Genomic DNA, 18,603 nt, shown 5'->3' with positions numbered 1-18,603 from the left:
GGTTTTAAGTTATAAATCTGCTGTATTAAAATCTGCTGGTTTGATATTTTTGAAGTAGACTGAAATGAAAATTGGGCCCAATAATTTTTTTAAAGTTAACTGTCAATTGGACTGCTTACATTTTTTCCAGTTATTAAAGTTGCTGCCATTAAACACTTCCATTTATTTGTTAGTCTCATACATATTTATTCATGAGGATCATAAGAGGTGGAAGACCTCAGTGTCAGAGCTGTATTTGCCACTATTTCTAAATATCAAATCCCTCTGAAGCAGAAAACCTGTCTTTTACCTGTTCTTTTCTCTCTCATGCCTGAAATAAATCAGTTAATAGTTATTTTTCCTCTTTCATTTGATCGTATACTATTTTCTTTGGAATTTTCATTTCTTCTTTGTCGCAACATAATTTTTTCTCAACTTTTGTATAGTGTTTGAGAGAAAAATACTATGTATTTTACAAATACATCGTAACTTAATTTCTAAACAAGTTATTATTTCTTTAGCCTAGATTTTCTAGGTCCTGATGCTATATGGGAGACAGAATACTGATTTTTTTGTTTGTTTGTTTGTTCAAGGGTGCAAACTTAATTTTCTGTGCTTATTCACTGCAATTTGTAGTGAGGAGGGACTTTGATACGAACGGAACACGCAAAATGGAAGTGAGTGGGTGGCAGAGGGGGAAAAAATGATAGCAATTAGAGGAATGAGCTAAAAATCTCATTTCTCATCATAATTTCAACTCCAATTCATAATATTAAAAGCTTTGAAATTGAGAAAGCATTAATCAAATTGGGTAAGTTTTGTTTTTATTTGTTTGGCCTTTGTAGGATCATAACCTCCTGCTTACAAAGGAGATCTATATTACATAGCAATATCAGTCAAATCTCTCTGTCAATTACACTTGGGAATTTCTAATGCCAGTGAAATTATATTTTATTTAATCCCTTTATGGAAGTATAACTCAGTCTTCGGTTCTCCTTGAGCCAGTCACAACAGAGGAATGTAAGCCATCCTTTCCTTTTTCTGATGCTGCTTGTGTGATGGCATCTGCCTCTGCTGCGAGGCTCCACGAAGGCATTGCCATCAGTCTGATCGGAATTAGTGTGCATGTGGGTAAATTCAGGGTAGGTGTACCTAGGAAATACAAACTGTTTAAGTACCATCTGAATTGCTGCCACCAGTTCACTCAAATGATTTGTATAGTCACCTAAAATGTGGGAAATTGATTTAAGTCCTCCTGCTCTGCAATGGGAGAGGAACAATAGCTCAAATTTTCCTAGTTAATGGATAGGCTCAGGTGGATGGCAGGTTTTTTTCCCCTCCTAATTGTTGCTCTTATTTGTATTGAATACCTAAATGTTCGTTGTCTCAAGAGGGGGCATAAATCTGCAGTTTGAGAGCTAGAACTCACTTCTCAGGGAAAAGGGCTCCTGCAGCTTCTAGACTCTGTTCCTGTGAAGGAGTCACATAGAAGTCTTAGCAGTTCATTAGTAGCCCACTCTTAACCATGAACTCTGACTCCCTCTCAGAACAGCAGGGCACCGAAGAGGCTTTGCAGCACTGATCTCCCCTGCTTTTGACTTCTAACTGTAGGTGACCTGTTGAAGATTTTTAGAACATAGAATGGAGAACTCATCTGCTTCTTGTGGGAACAGTACAAAGAGCTCAGTCTAACTTCTGCACTTCTTGCAGGATCATTTGCATTATTCCTTGTAACAGCTACAGGGAGCTTCTAGGGGAACTGCAAGTATGGGATTAATATTATAGAAGGCAACTCTTGTGAGCAGCAGGGACACATTTTGTAATTCATGCTCTGTAATTCATCTTGTCTTGCTGCAGGCCAAAGCACAGCCCACCAAACTGTGTGGTTCTGTTGTGTCTTCCAGAATCTCTACATTGTGCCTACATTGTATCACCGTCATTCCCAAGATGAAGTCTAGTAATTTCTCACCCTTTTGGATTCCCTGAGCAACAAGGATGGCACAGAGTTAGGATGCCCCCTGACTTTGTAGGAACTTTTCCTATTTTCAGTTCTCCCTCCTATACAAAGCTAATGTAAGTTGTATGACACAGCAAACTCCTTTCATCAAAGAGTATTCCTTGAGCAGGCCTAGTACAGTGATAGGGTATGCATGATGCTTGCATATGAGGAGCCTGTGCAAAGCTTTCCAGTGGGTGCTGTTTACTTTGGGTTATCTCCCAGTCACGTCTAGGTGCTCAGGGAGGGAAGGGGGTAGAGATGCCTGTGTTATTTGAAACTCCTTCTGGTATTTATCTTCTTTACCTTCCAGAGAACCTCCAAAGCCCTTCATATGTACCTTAAAGTAATACTTTCTCTGTATTTCCTCCATTTTTAAAAATTTTATATTTTATTGTTTTTATATTTCATACATTATGTACTGTATATGTGTTCATATCTTTATTTAACCTACCAGTTATAATTAATTCTTATACCATATTTTACCATTAAATTTTTTACCATCTTGCCCTGAGATATTACATGATGCCTCACCGTGCCTCAGTCGCCTTCCTATTAATGAGGTCATCTGAAACACTGTGCTCAATCCGTAAACTGTTTTTTCTCCCTAAGCTTAGCCCATGCCTACCTGTGATCTTCTAGCAGCACCTACCCGGCTGTACGCCAGGCAGCATAATGCCTGCAAGCGATGCACGGAGCAGAGTGCCTCTGCAACTGCACCTGCTACCAGCTGAGCAGCCATAGCAGGTTTTGCTCTTTAAGATGTGCACAGAACCTCATTCCATTCTAGTCCGTGCATTTTTAGCTCTGTTAGAGATAGCACGTAATCCAAGGGTTGACAGAAAGACGCCACTGATCATCACATTAAGAACATTTCCATTTTCCTGAGCATTTCTTTCCAAATGTGATTTTTATTCTGCCAGAGAAACACAAGTGGCGTTCACCTAGAAGCTCTTCTAGAAACATGTCTTCCTCTCGAGAGGTCCCTGGGTACACGGCACCATTTGCTTAAGTATCCTTTTCGAGTCCCAGCAACTCTGAGAAATAATTCCCTCTAAAGAAAGCCAGCTCTTTGCGGTGGGCTTCGCCGCTGATTGCGGGAAGGGCAAAGCGCGGCGTGAGGATGCCGCACCCCGCGTTGCGGGAACAGCGCTGAGCCGCGCTCCCTCCGCTCGCGGTGAGCGGCGCTGCACGGCGGAGCGCCCCGCGGTGCCCTCCTCTCACCGCCGCCAGCCCCGCACTCGGAGCCATCCCAGCGCGGAGCCACGGCCGGTCCCGAGGCGCCGAGCGACCACTCACCTCCACGAAGTAGAAGCAGGGCAGGAGGGTGACGCTGTCCTTGGTCACTTTGCCCTTCGGCCGCTCCTTGGCGGACATGCTGGCGGGCGCTGCGGGCGGCCCCGCGGCAGCGCTCCCCGGCCGCTGGCAGCCGCCCGCCGCGGTCTCCTCCGCCCGCCGCCGCCAGCGCGTCCCCGCGCCGGGCTGACGTCAGGAGCGGCGGGGGCCCGGCCGCTTAACTGCTTCGCTGCGGGGTTCTCGGGCGGCCGCGAGGGAGGGGAAGCCCCCTGCAGAGCCAGGGGAGCTCTGGCTGCAGCCGGCGGGAGAGCGGCAGATGGGCGGTGCGGGACTGAGACACCTGCGCGGGATCCCGGCGGGCGTGGGGGTGCACGAGGCTGATCCAGGGTGAAACTGGAGCTTCGGTCTTTGGGAAACAGCAGTGGGATGGCTCTGGGAACAGCGTTCCTATACGGCCGACGTTCTCGTGCGGATGCGCTCTGCGTGAGCTCGGCACGCTGATGGCACCTCACCCGGCCCTTGTGCCCGTCAGGGGACGTGGGGATGGGACCGAAGGGCAAAACCGAGCGTGTGGCTTCTCTAATGCATGGAGTACGTGGTGCAATTCCCGCTGCAGCCTTAAAAGGAATGGAGTTAACCTGAACAATTGTTTCCATGGTGAAGTGTGGTACTTTGAGATCCTATCTATGGATCAAAGCTTGCAGCCTTTTGTCGGGTGAACTTCTGGTGATGTCAGTGAGAGGTATCCTGGATATGGCCTGCAGACTTCTGTGAATGAGGTAGCCTTGTCATTCCACTACAGCACATTAATGATGTGTGCAGAGCTCATCTTGTACGTGTAGGCTTGTGCTGTGGCACTTAGCTTTACCATTCAATGAAAGAAGTGTGACTCAAAAGGTCCTGTTTCATTTCCTGTCCCTCTTGCTTTGGGGAGTATGGGAAATAATGTGCTGCCTTGTTCTGTCTCCAAATGGACCTTAGTGCTGTAGCCAGCATGCTGTGGCAGAGGAAGTGAAGATTCCACCAGTCCCTTCTTTTTTCTAGCAGCCCCTCAGACAAAGAAAGTTCCACCAGATGTTAAAAGTAAAAATGCAGTTGTCACTCTTCATGCCTGCAGTAAATTGTGAAAAGCAAATCCACAATCTGACTGCAGGTAATTGAAAAAGACTCTTCAGAGCTCCAACAGGTTGCCATGCCAATGTGTGATCTTGTCCTAGCTCTGTCAGCCTGGAGTTCTGGGCTTCTCTGGCCTCAGAGGTACCAGGGGCTTATGGTGACTGGAGAAGAGGAGGCACTGGGGACTCTGGGCAGAGGAGGTACCAGGAGGGATTCCAGGAGCAGAGGAGGTATGTGTTTGGCTATCAGGCAAATTGCAGGACATCATTCTGGGCAATGTGTGTGGGTGTCTGGTTTTGGTTCTTATCAATTAGTATTCTAGCCTTTAAGTTGAAAACTTTTTGTTGGCCTTGCTGTTGGCTTACTTCACATAAAACAGCAAAAGTTCAGCAAGATTTTGCTAATGTCAAATTGTTGTTTCCCAGTTGCTGTAGTAGTTAATGACTGATTAGCCACTTAGAGTTGCACTTAATGTATCAGCCTCACTTGTTCAGGAGTTTGGCTTGGAAGTCATGAGTGCAATCTATCAAAAATTACTGGTGAGTATTTTGTTTACTGTGTGGATTGCTTCACTCTGGAAGAATAAGAAAGACAGAGTGCTTTGCGGTAGAATGAACTGAGATCTCACATGGTTATTTAATTCTAGAAGCTTACAAAAGCTGTTGTTAATTATGTTGTTATTGTAGTAACTAAAGGCTAATTAAGAGTCTAACTGTGATAGGTACAGTAAAACACAGGGAGCCAGCCTCTATTTCGCAAATTTTTGCTATAAATAGGTGTGTGGTACGAGGCGTGTGAATGCTGTAAGAGCAGGAAGATTTGTGTTAATTCTTTGGTTTTGTATCTCACTGTGTTATAAATGTACTGGTTGAGGGAGTTAAGAGGAGGCTGTGTATGATTTGGCAGAAGTGAAGCAACTGTAGGCAATAATATGCGTATGTGTTCCTAAAGAAGGTGGCTGTATGGTGGAGGAAGTAGGTAGTCAGCAGTGGCCAAGGGTATGCCGCTGTGTTAAAGACTATCTCAGCTGTGTGGTTTCACAAAGTAAAAAGTATTGGTAGTAAAAAGATTCAGAAAATGCTTCCTGTTTATCTCAGTCAAGATAGTCTTAGAAGGAAGTATGATGATGCATGACTTATGCATACTATCTATGTGGAGGATGGTCATAAGTACAGTATCTGTATTAATGCTGATGGCTTTTTACCCACCTTCGAGCAATCTTTGTAACAAGAAAATGTCATGGAAATATGTGGGCATAAAGCAGAAAACTGTTTTTTCGGGTTTTGTTTGTTTGTTTGTTTGTTTTAAAGCATAAAACTGCTCATGCTTTGCTTCAGCAAGACCAACTGAGTTCCTGGAAGAATTTTAAGTACCAAAGAAGACAGGGAACTAGAAGATAAAATGCAAAGATCTGGAGCGTAAGCCTCTTCTGACTCATCTGGAATAAAATTTTAAGATGAGAAATTGATTCTTGCTCCAACATAAGGAAAACTTGGCTGTCAGTGAGTGCCTCTTGTGATTTCAAGCTGATTTGTAAAAATTCTCCTTGCAAAACCATCGTCCTGTTAAAGGAGTATTATTGATGGACCTTCTTTAAGTGAAGAAAGAACTGTTCCTTGTAGTTCTCAGGCAGCGAGCAAGCATGACAGTTGTTAGAAACATGATATGAAATGACTTTCCAGCATAGCCTGGTGTGTTGGCAAAGGTGCACTGTAGAGAACTCAACCGCAGCTCATCATCTCTTTATCCTACTTATTTCCTTCTGAACCAAAGTTTGTCTATTCCTAGGCTTTGGTTAGCATTGGGCACAGGCAGTGACTGTAGCGTCACTACTTCCTTGGGGAAAGAAAGCACACTGCATAAACAGGAACCTGTGCTATATCACTGGATAAATACCCTTGCAGATGCAGGATGAAATAATTTAAAGAAAGAAATGGAATGGGTAGAGAGCCAGCAGATCCATGGCTCTGCAGATCCACTGATCAGACAATGGCACTGAGTGGTTTGTAGAAAGCAGAAGTTTGGCCAGAGGCTGCAGCTGCAGTTACTGTTGCTTGGTAGTCGTTGAAACCTCCTTTCCTCTGGCTGCCCCTCAATTTTCCTGTTCAAAGGTCGTTTCTAGGGCATGGACCAGGGTTACACTTTCATGTTGTAGGGATGGATTACTTGCTTTTGTTTTTGCTTTTTTTGCTTCTTTTTTTTTTTTTTTTTTTTTCCCCGCTAAGCATGGAATAGATGATATGGGCTCGTATTAAAACAGTAATCCTCTTCTGGAGAAAAAGTGGCATATGGGAACTGGTCTTTGCTGTTCTGCTTTGCTTGACACAACTGAATTCAGAAATGCAGGAGTGCATGTGTATATTTGTATATATACACACAGACACACACACACACATATATATATATATATATATATTTTTCCCCTCAATCCCTCAGGAAAACTTCTGGTCAGGGGAATTTGCTTTGAGTACTGAATTCACATGATACTCCATAAGTAAGTCTGCCCTGTGCAAGTGAGAGATATTAGTTATTTTACAGTCATACATTTAAAGAGTTGTTGTGGTTGTGCCGTAGAAGTTTTTAAAATTATTTCATGGACAGGCTTTCTAAGCTTTGGTGCAGCTGCTTTGATATAGTCTGATATTTGGAGGAAACAAATTGGTGGCTCCCAAGACAAAACCCCTGTCAGACCACAAAGCAACATCTTTTCTAGCATCCTATCAAGGGATCCTGCAGATGCACCTGATAAATGGGAAAAATCAAGCTGAATGACAACAAGGACATCCCTTTATTTATTAGCACTGAGTTTTAGTAGATTCAAGATTCTTCTTTCCTGATTTTTTCCATATTAAGCAAAATTTCTGACCCACCTGTAACTGCTGTGTGTGCAGTGCAGAGCACTCTTGAATAAGTCTCTGACAGTACAGGGAGATCCATAGTGGAACATGTTTAGAACATACAAAAGATCCACAGTGCAGATGGAAGAGCTAAATTCCTATTTGAATTTGTAATTGCGTCAAGCAATTGTTTCTCTACCATGCCTAATAATCTCCTGTTGCTGTAAAGCTCTATTTTCTGAAGTCTTTTCTTTGACTACTAGATATAGGTCACAGCTTTAAAGAGCATATGACTGAATGATTCCTGTCTTCTCTGCTGCTTTTTACGCTGCAGTGTTTGGTCTAGAAAAGGAATTTTGCATTTTTGTATGAGTCATGATGGGATCATTCTTATGAATCTGTGGCTTTAAATACCATCTAGGAACACACCTATAGAGTGTTTTTGCAGACATATGTGCCTGTGCTTTTTGGCGTTGGGCCTGTTTTGGTTTGGAAGCTGTATGTCTGTGAAAGCATAATGCCAGACTGTGGTTTGTATGAACGGTTCCCCTTTGTGTCAGGTTTAGCAGTGAGCAGTTATGTGGCTTTTAGTGAAGCTGCAATTTGCGTGGCTGATGCGGAATATGGTAAAATGAGTTTATGTACGACATGCCTGATAAGCTTTTATTCTGATGCTAATATTAGCTCATACTTGGCTACCTGCATACATCTCAGAATGTGAAAATCCCAGATTGCTTCTGGAGTACCGTTGGCTTTTACATGCAACTTCAAGTATGTATCAACGAATTACAAACCTGTATTTCTGCAGGGGCTTTCTGCCACATATGTTTTGCCTGACTCTGGGTGAGTTGCTTCTAACCAGCTAATTAAACATCAGCCATTTGCTGCACGAGCTGAGGCAGAGATCAAGTGGAAAACTGCAGCCATGTAATTAGCCATAGCACAAGTTGGTTTAAATGGAAAGGCAGAGGTCTAGCAGGATTCCTCTTTGCCCTGAAGTTTGTGTCAAACACCGTGTCAGAAAAGTGCTGATATACATCTGACGTTTGGAGGAGTACTGCTACAGTCACCTGCTGATGTTAATCTGGCCTGTCCTGATTACTGCATGTTTGTATATGACCTTAGTTTGCCATTTCTCAAACTCCGTTGTGGTTTTCTGATTTAAATATCATCCCTCTCAAAAATGTTTTTCTTAAATTAGCATGCATTAATACAATATTACAGGAGATTTTAATGAAAAAATGTAAGCTTCAAATTCTGTGAACAAGACAAATCGTGTGCATGGCTTTATGAAAGAAATTTAACATTCAGTGATAAAAGCAAGATGGTGACTTATTCATAGGAGGTAACAGGAAAAGTATCTAAAATACTAAAATATTTATTTCAAGAGTGTTCTTAGATGTTTCAAGTTCACAAGAGACATTTTTTTTTAAATCTTTGTAATATTGAAGTCCAACATTAATTTTCCAATGAGAGCATCAATTATTTTGAAAGCCTGTAATTACAGTGCTGTTGGTTGTCAAGGGCATAAATCAGGTGGCCTCAGAACTGAAGAAAACTCTTTTCCTGCACCATTAATCACTCATTTTCACTGTTAGTTATTAAAAGAATGTCTTAAAAAACTTATCGTATCTGTATGCTTGCTATAAAAATGTTTTTATGCATGTATGGAATCTTAAGGCTTAGATGCAAAGCGATATTGGAGTGAAAATGTCAGCTGAAAATGGCTGCAGTTTTATAATAACAGTCAGTATGTGTTAACATTGACTGTTTATAGCATATGGCACCAGAAAACTATCACTGAACTAATAAAGAAAGGAAAATGATGAAATGCGTATATTTTTAAAACTGTGCATGACATTTGCCATGAAAAAAAATTTACATCAGGCAGTAGAAAAACTCATTATTAATAAATGTTACACATAGATAGTGCTGTACAAAAGCTATTAGTGAAAATAACCGAGGATTTTGCAGTTGATGTGAAATTTTGTCTAGCAGTTGTGCCTGCTGAGCAGCGTAATGCCTGATAGGTACACATCTTAGACATGCTATGGTACTCTGGGTAGTTCCTAGTGCAGAATATGAAGGTCAGGCAGAAAGACATTTGGCTCAACAGTTAACACTGCAGTGCTCAATCTTTTTTCAATGTCAGGAGAAGCTGCAAATTGCAATTGTTGTCGTTTGCCGGAATCTACTGTACGTATATTCTGCTGCCTGTCTGCACGCATTCAGCAGTTGCAGTGCTTCCTAGGAATGTGCACTTGCTCAATGTTGAGGTCAATAACATTGCCCATGTGCAGTGTGTGTAGTCCTGTGACCCTTAGTAGTGCATGTAGTTATTTGGATACGCTCCAGTTCCTCTACATTATTGATGAATAAAAGCTGAATACAGCCAGATAAATATTCTTTCTATTCTACCTCAAAGTGTGGTTTTTTTATTTGTTTGTTTGTTTGTTTTTTCCTGTGTGATGAGTAGAGTGATGAGAGAGTAGAAGCTTCTGAGCTTCTCAGGTAAGGATATTGCTGGAGCTCAGAGCACAAGTCCTGAGTAGGGGTGTTATGCACATATGCACCTGTGGTTCCAAACTCTGTAACCTTGTTTTTTATGCCACTTTGATTTTTCTAACGCAGCTGCTCCTGCCTTTGAAAATGAAAGGAATGTGTTTTTCAAAATGAAGTCAAGATTGCCTGCATTACCACTGGTTGCTGATATCTTGGTTTCTGAAATAATATAATTGAGCTCTTCTTTTTTCTGTTTACCTGTTATTCAAATAATCTTCTGCTCTGTTATTTCAATAATTCTAGGGAAAAAGCAACAGACAGTGCCTTAAAAAAAGGGAAGCTGTATGTAGTCACCAAAATATCAGCAGTTAATAATTAGTTTATATTAGCGTTGAAGTAAAGAATAACTTATGTATAGGACACAATGTGGAGTGGTTGATAGGCATTCAAAATTATTCAAAGTTTAAATGCAGTGGTTCTGAAACAGTTATTCTGAACAATATCTGCCTTACGTTGTTATTGTGAAACAGATTAAAGAGGACATAATATGAATTCAGGAATTTGGCTTTGGGATTTCATTTGTGTTCAAAATTTCCTTTTATTGACCTGAACAAATCTGTGGGCAATATTTGCTCTCTGCTTCTGTGTATAAAACTGCTCTTGTAGAATTATACTTATGTAGGGAAACACATAAGAATGTATTATGTATGCTGGTTTTTTTTTTTGTTTTTTGATTCTCACATCAAGAGTGATTTCAGTGGAAATAGTGAATTATTTACAATAATTATGGTAAAAAATATTGTTTATAATGACTGAAGTGGAATTTTCTGCAATATAGCAATTATTCTCAGCCTGCTAAAGTCAGCTGAAAGTGAAAGGCTTTGTATTTGTTACAAATACAAAATACTTGCTTTCCATCCCAGCTGAGCAGAGAATTCTGATAATTTGTGTTCAGGCTCAGGTTTATTATATTATTAATCTAAAATACTGATTTAGCTTATCATGGTGTAGCAGAAATTCTAAGTCACAGCTTGAAGCAGTGATTGAGCACCTGGTAAGAAGGCAGGGCCAACCCAGGGATGCTCAGGTGCATGTAATGCCCCTGAGTGACTGGAAGGGTTGGAGCCAGGATCCACAGCTTCCCTGACCTCATTTAAGGGTTAGCAGTGGAGGTGAGGCTATCTTGCTGGAGATTCCTGTACACCTGAAGTCTTTTGAAGGTAAGAGGCTTCTTTCCTTTGTTTCTGTACCCACAGCTTTTACATTTGAACAAGTCCTCACTTACTGTAGCCTAGAAACTTGCTACTCTTACTGTTGCATTATAGTTGCATTATACTTACTGTTGCATTATAGCATTACTCATAGTAAGTAAGCACCTCATGATTTAGTATTTTTATTCGTAAACTACTTTTGTAACTGGAAAAATGAAATGTGTCTGGTCTTTAGAAGACCTTAACTTTGCTGGAGTAGCTTATTCGGTCAGATATACCTGGAATAGTTAAGGTAATTAAAGTCCAATTTGGGTTCAGTGATACTGACAGAAGAGTTCTGTTTATGGTTCTTTGTTTGGAGAATAGGAATATATTTTATATATTTATAATACATAGTTATGAAACTTACTTTCTGCTGGTATGAAACGCAACTATCTTAAAAGATCCTGAAGTAGAAAACACACGTTTCTATAGCACAGTGATGGGATTGTATTTTGTAAGCTGTTCTATTACACTTTATCCAAAATGGCTATGACACCTGGCATCTTCTGAATCTTGCTAGTATCTTCTACCACTAGGTCTAATTTCTGTTTCTTCCTGTGCCAAAAGCTAAGAGCATAGTATAATAAGATACAGACTAAATGTATTAGCCTAATAACTGAAGGGAGATTATTTTAAGTAATGGTGACAACAGTAATGAGAAGGTATCCATCATGTAAGATAGTGGGGTTTTTTTTTGTTTGTTTTGGTTTTTTTTTTGTTTGTTTGTTTTTGTGGATTTTTGTTTTTCTCTTAATGCAATTCTTCATTTTCTCTGACTGGAATATCTTAAATGCATTCAAGCCACTGTGACTTTTTCACTGAGTTTCTAGGGATGTTAATTATTAGGTGCAACTTGCACAGAAAATGGGGACGTTTGCTTGTTACTTGAGTGATGTGGACCATGTTCTGCTTATAGGTGTGCCTGTGCAATATGTGCTTGGAAGTTTAATAGGTTGTGATTTTTATGATTGTACTCATTCAAAACATGTTTTAAAAAACACTCAATTACTGATGAGTAGTTCATTTAAGTAAGTAGACTGCTGTGATAAATAGATGTATTTGTGTGCTTGGGAGCATGTTTATGTAACCACATACAATGTCTAACTTTTAAGCTCTGCGTCGAAGTTCAGTCCTCGTTCTAATATGTTCCTACACAAATCTGCCTTTTTTTTTTTTTTCAGGTGGCATTTGAGAGTAAGCAGGTATTGCTGATGGTCTCAACCTCAGTTTCCATCTGCCTGTCCTGTGATAGCTTGTTGATTTTGTAGAATATGTGGGAAACATAAAGTAGTTTAGCAACAGGGTAAAGCAGAAGTGCAGGCTGTATATTTGCTTGCACTATGTGCAGTTTACTCCGTGACTTGGCAAGTAGTTTTTTGTCCTGAATAGCTGCTCCTCTAAACATCAACAGTGAGATAAAAAAGAACCAGAGATGAGCAGGAGATTAGCCATATCTGATGACTAAACAAATACTTTTAGTTTCACATTTGTCTGTATAGCATTGGGCTATCCTTAAACAGTCATTCCTGAATTTGACACAGACTAAAAAGAAAATGTCTACATGTATAATCTGAGAAGTTTATGGTGCAAATGTTATCTAATGTGAGGTAGATTGAAGTGCACTTCTTCTTTGCTGCCTGTGGTAGTTTCCTGTGGAAGAACTCAGCAATGCTAAATAATAGAAGTACTCTAACAGCCATAGCTTCTGCCTGCTCCTCTGTCCTGTGGGTTAGTTGGTAGAGTTCTCCTGCTGCCATACATACAGCTGCAGAATGCTCCTCCACCTACTGACGTGTTTCTAGACTGAGATCTGACTTCCTGATAGCTTCTGTATGATCAGAGAACTATGCTTCCTTATCTGCTTGCTTTGCTCGTGTAATTTGAGGGAAATTAGTCTTTCTCATCACTTTTGTAGATGTATATACCAAACATAACGCCTACTTTAAATACATGGGGCCAGCATAATTTCATTGGGTTGTGAATGTTGTCTCTGTGGAAGGATCAAAGGCAGGTTCTGTTGATGCTCTGTTCTGTTCTTTCTGGAAAGACAAGAAGATGCTTGGGGTAGACCATCTAAATTGCTTTGGGAGAGGGAATGCTGTGCAGCCCAGGAAGATTCAGCAGCTGTTCCCAAGGAGTTTCAACCTGAGAAGAACCTTGATGAATTATATGCTGAGATCTACGAGAAGATAGATGCTCCTTTAGAATAATATGGAAGAAAATAAGAAAATGGCTTCCATGGAAAAACTATCCAAGTAAGCTGTCATCTGACCATGAAGCAAGGAAAAGTGACTGACCTGATGCTGCAGAATACTGTAGGTTCAGGAAACTGCTAGAGATTTGCTTTGTTAAAAAGTGTTATTGAGCTTCACAACTTATTTAACCCAAGCACTTGTGAATCTATTGAAAGCAAGCCATTCCTTCTGTGGAATATTACTTTAAAAATCCCACAGCATTTAAATTACTGGGACCTCAAATTAATCCACAACTTAATTAGATATCAGAAATTATTTAAAAACTCTTTTTCTTGTATGGACCAATGAATATCATCCTGCCCAATTTTCAGCATGACCCCTATATTTCACTAAAATATAACTGTTTATATATTTAATCTACCTAAAATTAAAAGACAAACTATTGGATTTTAAAAGAAACAAAACCCTTAACAGTATTTTCTTAATTCCAAATTAATCTGAATACACAATTGTGAAACTTGCTTCATCTTCCCTGCCCCCAACAGTTCGTATATGTTGACTGAGGCATTTGTTTGAGATTTTGGAGGCTCTGACAACAGAACATCAATATCAGCTCTTGTTTGGTAGAATGTAATTTTCATGGGTTTTTCAATACTATTATTTGCCTTCCTGCCCTTGTACAATGCTTTCCAGATACAAATTATAATGATAAATAGGGAACTGTGACCAATGACAAATTGCATGCTTAAAAAGTGGGAAAATGTATGATGGAGGTGATATTTTTATTACTGGTTAGTATTTTTACTGTTCTTTAAATGAGCTCATTCAACTCTATAATGGTAGTAATTTATTTCCAATTTTTTTCTGCATCTAACACAACCCTTTGGCTGCAGAAAGGATTAGCATTTTATGAGAAATTTTACCTTTAATTAATGGCAATTAGTTAAGGGTGTGGGAATATTTCCCTTTGTTCCTGTTGAAGTTCAGGTAGTCAGACCTGCTGTTAGAAGATGCTAAGGGTTAAGGATTTCGTTACAGAAGAAGTAAGGTAAGTAATCAGCAAAGCTTTCTTGTTTACATGGATACCACTTGATGAATATGCAGATGAACATGTCACCATCTCAGATACCAGATGGAAATTGTTCGTGACTCTTAGGTATGATCAGCAAGTTTATTTATGATGCGAAAGCAAAATTAAAAGCAGTGGCTGCACCTATCATCATAATTAAACCAGGTTAAATACGTACACTTTTAATCATTGCGGTGTCAAGATTATGACCACTGTTAAGAGGATAGAAAGTATTAGCAACTTCACAGAGCTCTAAGTGGATACATTAATTTGCTAATGGATTGGTTGCTGAACCACTGAATATTGATTTGTCTTGGGATATAGATAGAAGATTCGTAAGTTTGAAGAAGGTAATTAAAAAGGATGTGATGACTTGGAAGCAAGTATCACTATAATGTGGGTCCTTTTCTTACGACACACTTTGTTTTCCTTTTATTTTAATGCTCTTTATATGCTTATATGTTTTCTGTTCATCTCTCTTCCCTATCATTTCCCTATTTTTTTTTTCTTGCTATTTCATTGTCCCAGTTCTATTACTGTCTTCTACACTCTTTCTTTCTTTTCTTCTATCTTCGTGCCTTGTTCACTCTCCCCTGCATAATTCTGCTTCCTTTCCTGTCATCCTTTTTTTATCCTTTTCTCTCATCCAGCTCTTCTGGTTTTCTATTTTAATCTCACCCCCTATTGTTTACTTTCACCATGTCTGTTTCCAAACTCCCTACGCCTTTCTATATAGTGCTCCTTTTCCTTGTTATACTTTCTCCTGGATGTTGCCAGCCAATAAGCCTTTCTTAGGGTAATTTGCTAATTGAGACAGTAAGCAGAAATCAAGTGATCAAACCCTGAAGAGAGGAGCAATATGACACCTTTCTTTTACTTGTGTCTGTTTTCATTTTACTACTCTGAATATTAACTGCAGCAGTGTTTACTGGTGATTGTGATGCCAGTTTCCATTTCTGCAGGCAGAAGTGGTGCTGCAAGCTGTCAAGGTAGGCTGCCTAGCTCACTGTGTCCTGTCCTGTTCTGCCCTTCAGACTTTTACCCCCTCCACTCCTTTGCTCTCAGCTTTTCAAGGAACTGAGTGCAGGCGTAACCAGAAAGCTTCTTGTTTCTCTGATCCTAGTAACTCCACTGTGGGAAGGTATCTGTTGATCTATGACCTGCTGATAGAATCCAGGATAGAAGACTAAAGGTGCTGTAGTCAGAATTGTGGGTGGGTCAGGCACAACTTTAGCTGAAGAAAAGGAACCTAGTAGAAAGAAATACGTCGTTGCAGTGTTTAGCAGGAAGAACATGCAGTTTCTACGAGGAGATGAAATTACAGACAGAATACCAGTGTCCTGCTTTCCTAATTGCTCGCCTAGCTAGAGTTCTCAGATATGAAGATATGCTTCTTATCTGGTTCATACCATCTAATTTGATTATTTTCAAGTATTGGTGAAAATTCATTTAAAATGCACTTCTCTGCATTGCTATCAACATTTGGAACTGATACTTGAGTGCTCTTTTTTTCACTCTGTTGACCTAACCTTTCATTTCAAATAAATGTAATGGATATCTAGTGTAGAGCATCAAAGATGTGGTGATAGACGTTGACAGCAACAAAGAGTCAACATTTGCCTCTTCTTGTTTAAAACAGTATTTGTTTTATGGGTATTTTCAACTACATAATGGTTATTCTTGTCTAGAGTGTTTTCACAATTTGTTTTAGGAAGCAACATCTCTACACAGATTACAGAAAATGTTGATTTCTTTAGTGTGCTTGATTTGTACATCTGAGAATTCTTTGTGTGCAGTCAGTTTGTTTCTCCAGTGCCTCCTCAGTTTTGCCACTTGTTTGTGTAATTCTTGCCAAGAGCACTGAAGGACTATTTCTGAAACTCAGAAAAATCTGATTAAAAAGCATCACAAAACTCTTCTAAAAGTGGGAAGGTGACAATGGCAAAGTGCAGGAGATGTTTGCTTTTTGTTCCATTAACTTTGTCCTGTAATGTGTTGTTTTTTGATTTTTAACAAGCTCTCTGTGCTGAACTTTGTACTTTTTACAATGTCCTTTTTGATGACATGAAGGTAATTAAATTAATTTCTGTGAGATCGTTAAAGATTACCTTGACATTGCTGTAATTCTGATCTTTAAATATTCTGATCACAAGTTTTTTTTAACAGGGTTGATGGGATTTAGGATCTTTCAGGAACTTGTTAAGATATTGGAACATATAACAAATATGAAACTTTCCTCTCTGTAATCATTGATTGTAGACAGAGTCTTCTTCCCAGAGGTATTATGGTGATCCTCTAGTAGAATTTTTAGAATCAAATGTGTTAAGAGCTTCATCCCTTACTCCATTTAAACTCTTCCAATTCAACTGTCATGCAACAGCAATATGGCAGTTGTTTGCTCCTTCCTTGTCACCAGAGTATCCATATTATATAGAAAGATCCCCAGGATATGGAGGACCTGAGATTGTGCCTTCAAATACGTGTTCTCTATGGCAAGTAATTTTTCAATGCAGTGGCACTTTTTTAAGGACACAAAGGAATGACTTTTTGAGTAGATACATCACTGCAAGGGAGAAATATGGATTATTTTTACTACTGCTCTATGAAAGAAGTTATGAACTGTTAAAAAAAAAAAAAGTGCTCTTAGGTATGTATATATTTCTGGCATGTTCAGTAAGGCAAAAATACATATTCTTGAAGATAAGCTTGAAGGTTAAGTGTAATATTCTTTTTTTTTTTTTTTTTTTTCTGTAGGAGCTCTATGGACTCTAGGAACAGAAGAGAGAATAATCTCCACATGTCTCTGTAGGTGTAAATTATGTACGTTTTCAGGTCACTCCTGCTACCACAAAATCTGAAATTTGTAGCTTACTCTATAGAAAGAGTGAAAGAACTTTTTTTTTTTTTTTTTTGTAGTGTGATTTGCTGCTAGTTAATCTAGTAGAAGGGAGACCTGCAGTAATGTACAGAGCAGAAACGTGTGGATTTCTGCTATATCTAATATAATGTGGCATGCATTAAATTTGCACTAAATGGGAAAACTAAAGGTCTTCATAGCTCTTCCTCAGTCTTGCTCTCTTCCAGTTCCTTCAAATAACCTACTCAATGTCCTCATTGGGAAACTCTAAGTACTAAACTTCTTAGGACAACATCACTCCCCTCAGTAGTTTCCCTGTAAGAACAGTTGAAAAACAGGAACCTCGCTTCCAACCTTGAGTGCTTCACCCTGAGAGGTAAAGTCATGCTGGATTGTTTTTTCTAGTGAAATCTCATTTGTAATTCATGTGCTGCAGATGAGTCTTACTCATAGCTGGTAACATCAATCCCTTCAAGTTATATTGAATTGCCCCCTGTGCTGTTTCCCTTCTGCAGATTTCTGACAGTTATTGATGGGAGTAAAACCCAAACACTTCTGCCCAAATGCCCAGCAGGGTATATGTGGAAGCATTGGTCAATGCTTAGCTGTAGCCTCTGCTCAGTATATCTTATTTTGGTTCTCAGCTGGTCTTGCTCAACGGTGGAATAACTTGCATGGCTAAATGGCTCCAGAGAAGCAAAATGAAGCTTGTGTACCTGTGTCTTTTGGCTTTGCTTCTTTGAATAATTACATTAAGTCATCTTTATGAAATGGTGATGTTTCACTGAGATGACTAAAAGAAATGCTTTCTCTTCACATCTTCACTTGATGACCTTGCCCCCAGAATGATCCTGTTTTCAGGCTATACTTAGAGTCTGCGGACACTAATGGTATTTAGGAAAACAGCTATGATTCTTTTGAAAATGTATTGCTTAGCAAATGGTAAGAATGATTAAAAGAAGAAAGACCACCACCACCAAGAAAAAAGTAAGCAAAGCAAAAGGAGTGTTTGTATCCTTCATTTCTTAGTTTTTTTTAAAAGTGAATTTTTTTATGATCAGTGGAAGTTACTCAGTGTCTGCTAATTGGTATTGTGGTAGAAGTAAGAATTCAGACCCAGCTGAAGCTAATGAGAAGGCTCCCACTGAGTTTAGTCAAACCATGAGTTAAAGTATTTCCCCAGAGACAAAAGAGTTGAGGTCCCTGTGAAATGGCTTACTTAATCAAGGTATGGGATGCAGAACGGATACAAAAGAATTTAAATCGCACATCCAGGAGACTTGTATTCATGTTGTTACACGTGGCAATGCAGTTTTTCCAGAGTTGCCTGAGTGTTTAAAAAAATATTTTTTTAATTTCCATTCTGAAACTTTGGTTTATTGGTAAACTTTATTGTAATAATGATATTTAATTGTAATAATGATATTTAATTCCTACCCCCTATATGGCATACTTCATTTTAGTACCATGTACTGTCAGATCCTTGTTAGAAATCTTTTTTCT

The 18,603-nt window shown here is 39.4% G+C and overlaps 2 protein-coding genes across 8 annotated transcripts in view; one reads left to right on the top strand and one right to left on the bottom strand.

The window, feature by feature from the left end:
* The window catches only part of PLPPR4 (phospholipid phosphatase related 4), a 29,214-nt gene extending 25,771 nt beyond the window's left edge, over positions 1 to 3,443 (bottom strand). Inside the window, exon 1 of the mRNA XM_052665547.1 lies at positions 3,275 to 3,443. Within this exon, the coding sequence (XP_052521507.1) occupies positions 3,275 to 3,352 (78 nt within the window). The 5' untranslated portion in view covers positions 3,353 to 3,443. The remainder of the gene's footprint in view (positions 1 to 3,274) is intronic.
* Positions 1 to 18,603, top strand: part of PLPPR5 (phospholipid phosphatase related 5) — a 165,129-nt gene that overhangs the window by 65,312 nt on the left and 81,214 nt on the right. The window contains exon 3 of one of the 7 annotated variants that reach the window (XM_052665585.1): positions 16,998 to 17,048. The exons of 5 other annotated variants lie outside the window; for them this stretch is intronic. The gene's annotated coding sequence lies outside the window, so the exon portion shown is untranslated. Of the gene's footprint in view, positions 1 to 10,781; positions 10,947 to 16,997; positions 17,049 to 18,603 lie in introns of those variants that run through there. One more of the 7 variants, XM_052665586.1, reaches the window with a different exon arrangement.

This window comes from Tympanuchus pallidicinctus, unplaced genomic scaffold, assembly GCF_026119805.1.
Source record: "Tympanuchus pallidicinctus isolate F22 unplaced genomic scaffold, pur_lepc_1.0 scaffold7, whole genome shotgun sequence".
In the NCBI taxonomy this organism is placed as follows: Eukaryota; Metazoa; Chordata; class Aves; order Galliformes; family Phasianidae; genus Tympanuchus; species Tympanuchus pallidicinctus.
Note: the sequence above shows the minus strand (reverse complement) of the source record. Positions and strands in the feature narration are given on the sequence as shown.